The 7232-nt window shown below is 37.4% G+C and overlaps 1 protein-coding gene across 1 annotated transcript in view; it reads left to right on the plus strand.

Annotated features, from left to right (window-relative positions):
- LOC128990833 (WD repeat-containing protein 81-like) overlaps nt 1-7026 on the plus strand; it is a 44790-nt gene extending 37764 nt beyond the window's left edge. Inside the window, exons 27-33 of the mRNA XM_054413446.1 lie at nt 357-558; nt 1652-1870; nt 2198-2272; nt 3036-3185; nt 4695-4801; nt 5588-5753; nt 6619-7026. Of these exons, the coding sequence (XP_054269421.1) occupies nt 357-558; nt 1652-1870; nt 2198-2272; nt 3036-3185; nt 4695-4801; nt 5588-5753; nt 6619-6684 (985 nt within the window). The 3' untranslated portion in view covers nt 6685-7026. The remainder of the gene's footprint in view (nt 1-356; nt 559-1651; nt 1871-2197; nt 2273-3035; nt 3186-4694; nt 4802-5587; nt 5754-6618) is intronic.
- Nucleotides 7027-7232: the final 206 nt, after the last annotated feature.

Consider the following 7232-nt stretch of genomic DNA (forward strand, 5'->3'; position numbering starts at 1 on the left):
GAGATGCGCCCCTCTCCACCTACCATGTGGGGGAATTTTTCTCTTCCTTGCGCTACAAATAAACCTAGACCCTTTTGCACCCCTAGGCCTGGGCCCACCCGTTTATCAAAGTGGTTCTGATTCGATGTGATTTTCCTGATAGAATTAAAATCCTATGAAGGTTCTCTTTTAAATATTAACACTTAGCTATTAACTTTCTATTAATCATTAATTATATTTTCACGTTTGCCTTTTGTGTATACAATTCTGCAACCCAAAAAATCCCACTTCTTGATAATGGCTTATTCATCCATTAACAAAGTTCGGTCCGATTCATCCATTTTGTAAGTTACTAATTTGTAGCTGTTACATTGTAGGCACTTGAGGGGCAACTGGCTGAGCTATTGGCAGAATGAGGTTGGCAACACTTCGTCCTTGCTGGATATCAAGCAGATCAAATTACTAAGCTTCAGTGGCCATTGCAACAGTGTCCGAGCGCTGACTGTGCTGGACAACGAGAACAGCTTCTTGTCTGCCTCACGCGACAAGACTGTCAAAGTCTGGTCCATCCGCAGCATGGTGAGGCACTCACAGTGAAAATATATTTCGTAAGCTTATATATTGTAGTTAGTGTATGAGGATAGAGCAATTTAATTTGTAGAAAAAAATTTCTTGAAAAGTTCTTAGAAATTTTTTTGAAAAAGTGGCTGTTTGAAAAGATTTTTTAGCTCAAAAGTTATATAACCTATAACCTCAAACTTTCAGAATGACTCTTTTACTGGATTAGTGGATTTTGAGAAACTAATTTGCGAACAAAAAAGATTGCTCTTATCATAGTTAAGGATATAAACTTCATTCATTTAAATATTGATTTTTATACACAAAGCTTGAAAAAAAACATTTCTAGATACTTTTGGTACTTGGGATTAAGTTTTGCTTGTAGTAACTGTTCAAAACTCTTTATTTTTGAACAGTGGTATTTATCATAATGCTCACTGCTCAGTAATGTACTCTCAGTGACTAATTTACAATGACCTCCCCTTGGACCTAAAACAGCTGGGGGTCCTGGCTTTTAAAAGAAACTTAAAAAAACGTTTTAATATTGTAAAATAGTTGTATATATATATATTTTATATTTTTATTTTATCACACGATGTCTTGTATTATAATAGTATTGTATTTTTTCTAGTTAGTTTTGACCTGAGTTACTCTGTAAAACAGTAATATTTGTACTGAGAGACGCTCGGAAATAAAGGCATTTTTATTTATTTATTTATTCAGTGTAGTTTTTGCTCAAAGCCGTCTTCTCGATTGTATTTTTACTTTTTATAATGCTTATTTGGGTTTAAAGCATGCCTCACGATTATTTTTCATACATCATTGCTATAGGCCTACTGTAACTAAATAGACACTCCTAAGTCCAAAAGTAAAATCTTTCAATTTCCTAAAGAGTTTTTTGACAAAGTACCAACTTTTAGTACACAGTGGCTTCTACCAATAGATTTTCTAGCCCCAGGAAAAAAGCTCCTATTCTCAAACAAACTTTCAGAAAAATCCCACTGCTGGATTTCAAGATGAATTTTGCAACCAATCAAACACATCGACATAGCTTGTGTTAGAATACACGATTTTACATAAAGCTTTATAACCATCTTGTCGTACACTTTTGCAGGGAGATGGCAGCACCGTAGTGCCAGCCCAGTGGACGTACACTGGACATCGCAAGTCCGTGTTGTCTGTCTGTTTCTGTGAAGCGGCCAGGTTGGCTGTGTCATGTGACTCTACTGTACATGTTTGGGATCCTTATGTAGGGAGAGTTCTGGCTCACACGGACCCTTCTAGGTCCCCTCCTGTAAACACTCTGCGCTCGCTACCTGCGCCTAGTCATCAGGTGTGGCTATTTTGGATATATAAATGTTAACTAAAGACTTCCATATTAATTACTCATTACACATAATTGATACACCTCAGTGTTACATGCATTTGTTGCAGTACAAATTTATTGTTTACAAAACCCCAATTATAGTTTTATGAAAACCATGTTTTATAACTATATAATTTAACAGGCTAAACGAAATAAGCTGTTGTGTCACTGCTACTTTATACCCCAAATAATACATTTCAAAACCAAATCTAGTCAGCGTGTACTATGTATGTGGACATTTAAAGTGTTATTTTTATATGTTCATTATACCAATTCACCTATTTTGTGGTGCAGGTCTTGGCAGCAACTACAGATCCTACTTTGAGAACGTTGGACACTAGAGTTGGTGGTTACGTCAATGAGCTCAAGGTAGGTGACTTTGTGTACGTTCTTTCAGTCTAGATTTTCAACTAAGCCGAGCTTGCGGCAGTACCTATTAAGATCATCTGCCGTGGTCGTAAGGCATCTCCTTTATCTTTGGCGATAGCTGTCAAATTTTGAACATCTGCATCGGTCATTGAAACTTTAATCACCATCATCTAAAGCGATTGCAGCAAATCTCTGAATAACTCTCGCTGTAATGGGATCATCATCGTCTTCCACGATTGTGGCCAAATTCTGATTATCTCCCCCAACCTTGTGGACATCATTGCCTTCTGCAATCGCTAATCACAACAAACCCTGAATATCATACATGACTTCCATGATCAAGGCCAAATCCAACTCCCTTAGTCATGTAGACATTATCATTGTCACAGTAAAATATTTATCACTTCTAATGGTCACAGGAACATCGTCATCGTCTTTTGGGACCACAGCTATATCCTGGATATCTCCCACGGTCACCTGCACATCATTGTCTACTGCGATCACGGAAACATCTTGTCACTCACAAGGCAATAGCCTTTTGCACTTTTGTAATTGCATCTTTGCTGACATGTCGGTTATTGGTATCGGTATTGACTCTTGGTGATCGGTTTTTGATACAGATACTAATGTACAAGAATCAGTGCTAGGGAGAATTGTCACATCCTCAATAATGTTAATTAACTGCATCTTTTTACTTGTTTACCTATGGATTTTTTTAAACTTCAGCCTGCCTTGTGTATAGTTCTCTCATCTGCTCCCGCAGGTAGTATCCACCCCTTCAGGGCTGGTAAGATGCATCGCAGTGTCTCCTAGTGCATCCTGGGTAGCTCTGGGTCAGGCATCGGGTCTGCTCACTGTCATAGACTTGAGGACAGGGATGATACTGGCGGCCTGGCGAGGTCACGACGGAGAGGTCAGTCAATAATGTAGTCCTTAGTTGTTTAAAAGACTGTAAGTAAAAGTGGATAAACCAAAGTATGTTGTTTAGGCATTTTACTAAACTGTAACTTACCATAGACTGTTGAGAGAAGTAGAGATCCTAATCCCATGTAACTGTAGAGTTTCATGTTTTGGGTAATTTTTGTTCAAAACAAGTTATAAATCGAGGTTATCTATGACAAAAATTCTTATGTATTTAAATTCTTCTGCTTGTCTCTTTAAACGTTGTCATTGAGGATTTATTTCTAATCACAATCCAAATTACAAGTACAGAAAGTCACGGCTAAGAGACAAAGGAAGCTGAGGTTGGTAACCCTGCTTCCTCTACCTTCCTCATCTACCTCATCTACTTCATTACTGATATGCGTGAATGCATTGTTGTCTAAACAGGTAAGTGTGGAAAATTTATCCTGTTCAAGATTCAACATGTTTTTCTCTAAAACGTAACCTATGTTTAAGATTGATAATGTAAATGTACATACATAGAAAAAATCAATTGCTCTACTCGTGCTGCGGCTGAAGCTCCTCGTTCCCAACACCATCCCTGGCTTAAGTCTGGGACTTATTTGCCAGGCCGCTTTCCATGAAAAATCTTTTTTCTCTGGCTTCGACCACTTTTAATCCTCATGCAGACACATTCTTTACCCCAAAACCCTGACAGCACGACTCCCCTCCTCCTACTGTCCTGAGCAATAGGATCATTGGATTACCTCTAATCTTTCCTTTCCCATTCACTGGGAAGTTAAAGTTTTAATTTCTTGTTGCTTTTTGTTTTTCTTCTTTTTTCAATTTAATAGCCTGTATGCGTCCCTGTTTCTTCCTATTTTACTACTGATGATTACAGTTTGTACAACCTATAGTTGGGGGTAGAGAAATGGTCTAGTGGTAGAGCTCGGAGCTTAGGAGCTCGAGGTCCCAGGTCCAAATCCCCCCAATCACTATTGGATTCAATCCATGTGATAATACCACGACCCACTAGAACTAGTTTGGAGTAATGTTTAAAACAGTTTCGGGCTTGAACTAGCGTCCTAGGATGTAAAGATGGGGCATAAAAAAACCAAAAAAACCTATAACTTAGTTAATTTATTTTTAAGAAGGCCTACTGAAATTTCACCTGAAAACTCAATTGCTTACTCTACCCGGCATAAGACAAATTATTTACTTTTACCTTCAATGTACTCTTCTATGTAAGACATACTCATTGAGCTTACAAAAACACCATGTTGAGTCTTATTACCAAAATATTGAGAAAAACACTATACCGTATAGACTACAAGCTAAAAATGCTTATCTGCTGATCGACAAAGAAGTGAAGCTATCAGTGCTGCCAACTTATGAGCTTGTTTTGTCTCTAAACATTTAAATCTCTGTACTTGTAATTTAGCTTGCGCTAAACAAACACCCGATATTCATCCTATAAAGAAACCTTTATTAACACACATTTAGTAACCCTTTAGAACACTAACACTATATTATCATGCAGGTGCTGCAGCTGGTGGCAGCTAGTGACACTACATTAGTCAGCTCTTCTCTGGACCAGGCTGTCTCTGTGTGGAACCCTAGCGAAGGGAAGCTCAAGTTCAACATCAAGTAAGTTTAAATAGATCTATTCAAAAACTAGAATAGGTTTGAAAAAGGAATTTGATTTTTAACATGTATGTAAAAATTGTATGAAAAAGATGTTGGTAAGTTAAGTTTATATTGCGTATGACTGTACAGGTATTATTGTGTATTTGAATAAAAACTTAAGCAAGACTATGTCTTCAGTAATAGAATTCTGTATAAAAAATAAATGTTACTGAAATTTGCCCTTAATAATTAGCGCATTTTTAAAAGTTAGGTAACAAAAACCAAAATTCCATTACAATTAATAGACTGCAAAATTTAAAACCATTTCCCAATCATCAATACTGTAGTATCTTTCCCGACCAATACTGTAATAATAGGCTACTAATTTTGTATTAATTGAGCTGTGAAAATAAATATTAAAAACGTTTAAAACAAATTTCTTTTTAAGGGATTCAATACAAAGTGTTTGAAAATATCGAAAAATAAAATAAAATTTGTCGTGTAAATCACAATTATTTTTAAAATCAAAATTTGTCTACTTTTCAGAATACGGAATTTAATCTGGCATAAGTTGAAAAAGTAGGTACCTAATATGTAACAAAAGTATGTGAACCGAGCTAAAGCAAAGCTGGAAAATTACTAAAGAAAACCCAATAGAATACTAATAGCTAAAATTAAGAGATCTTGAAATAAAATAATAATCACTAAAAATAAAGATTGGGCAAACACAATGAATTTTTGCACAAGAACACTAAAATTAAAGAAAACTTTTTTTGTAAAAGATGTTAACCAAAAGTTGTGACACAGGGGCCCCACAGAGCCAGTACACTGTGTGGACCTGTACGGAGGCCAGCTGGTGTCTGGTACAACGGCTAACAGAGTTGGGGTCCACAGCTCCTTGGATCCTGCCGCTACCTTCTCCTCCTCTCGGCTACGGTCAGACAGCTTCCGTGGAGTCCTCACCACCCTCCAGGTATAACTCGGTAGTCTCACTGAGCCAATGAAAATGTTGGGATTGAATCTGCTATTTTTCTCACAACGATCTAGCATTCCTACTTTGGAAAAAGTATTAATTTCACTTGTATATATGATCTGCTTATAGCAACTCTGTTGAGTGACTTTAGTTGGCCTAGCCCACCATTAAGCGACAGAAGGGGTAGTTCTGGGTTAGGAATTTATTCTGTGCTCTCAGTCATACTTCTCTACAAAAAGTCCTGTGTAATTTTATGCAGTGAATGTATAGAACCATGTTCCACCTTGTAGCCAATGAGTTAACATTGACTATGAAATTAAAATTAAGTCAGTTATATGGGCCAATATGAACAAGAAATGGACTTTGAAAACCACTTAGTTACCTCTTCATCCAACTATATTGCAGCTTTAGTTATTAACATTTTTATTTTTAAAGTAAATGTGAGGAAATAAAAGACTAAAGGTAAAATATTAAAATTGATGTCTTTGAGGCAAACTCATATTTCATGTCAAACACACCTCAAAGGTAAACGTGACACATAAATTTTTATGAAAACATTACAACTCATGTGACTCACATAAAAACATTTCTGCCTGGAAGGCGAGTTTAACAATCCACACAGTCAGGTATCAACGAGTCGTTTACTCCAAAGAATTTCCAATGTACTTTTATTCAAATTCAATTTTTGCTCCCATAGGTGTGTTGCTAGCGAGGTGGCTCGATTTTTGGCACTTGGTACGAGAGGGTTGGGTTTGATCCTCGGCAATCCACAACAATTTAAATATTTTTGCCAAATAATTTGTAATAAAGATTCACCCACCTTGGAGGTATAGACTTGAGGGTTAATTTGTTATGTTTGTTACAGGTACTTCCACTAAACAGACTCCTCTTGCTAGGAGCGGACACTGGCAACATCACACTCATCTGTTAGAACTAGTCTTTCATTACCCCAAAAGGTTGTCTGTACATATTGTCGCTACATACTCATAGTTGTGGCAGACATTATCCATCACTTGTCAGTAAAATACCGTCTTCCTTTAGAGTAGCTGTGGCCCTAGGCCAAGACCCCAATTGGGCCCTGCCCTACAGGTGAAACTTGCCGCGATCTTGGCAAAATCTTAATCATCTCCTGTGAAAAATTATGAGCGTCTACCACGATCACTGGGACATCATCATCATCACCATAATCACCCGCGACCGAAAATTATGAAATTGCGAACACCTCCCGCATTCATAGGAATATCGTCACAGTCATCTATAATCACAGTGAAAACATGAACATCTTGACGGATAAGGGGGACATCATCATCACCTGCGACCGAGGAGGAATCGTGAACATCACGATTGTCACTTGAAAAATTGGTGAGATCTTGAAAATCAATGAAATTGGTGCGGGGGGGGGGAAATCATATTGTTCCCCCCCCCCCCCCCCCCCCCGCCAATGTAGTAAATTATGTAATGAATTAAATAAATAGTTAT

The sequence above is a fragment of the Macrosteles quadrilineatus genome, unplaced genomic scaffold, assembly GCF_028750875.1.
Source record: "Macrosteles quadrilineatus isolate MER2022 unplaced genomic scaffold, UCM_ALF_1.0 Scaffold_3__2_contigs__length_128488019, whole genome shotgun sequence".
NCBI lineage: Eukaryota > Metazoa > Arthropoda > Insecta > Hemiptera > Cicadellidae > Macrosteles > Macrosteles quadrilineatus.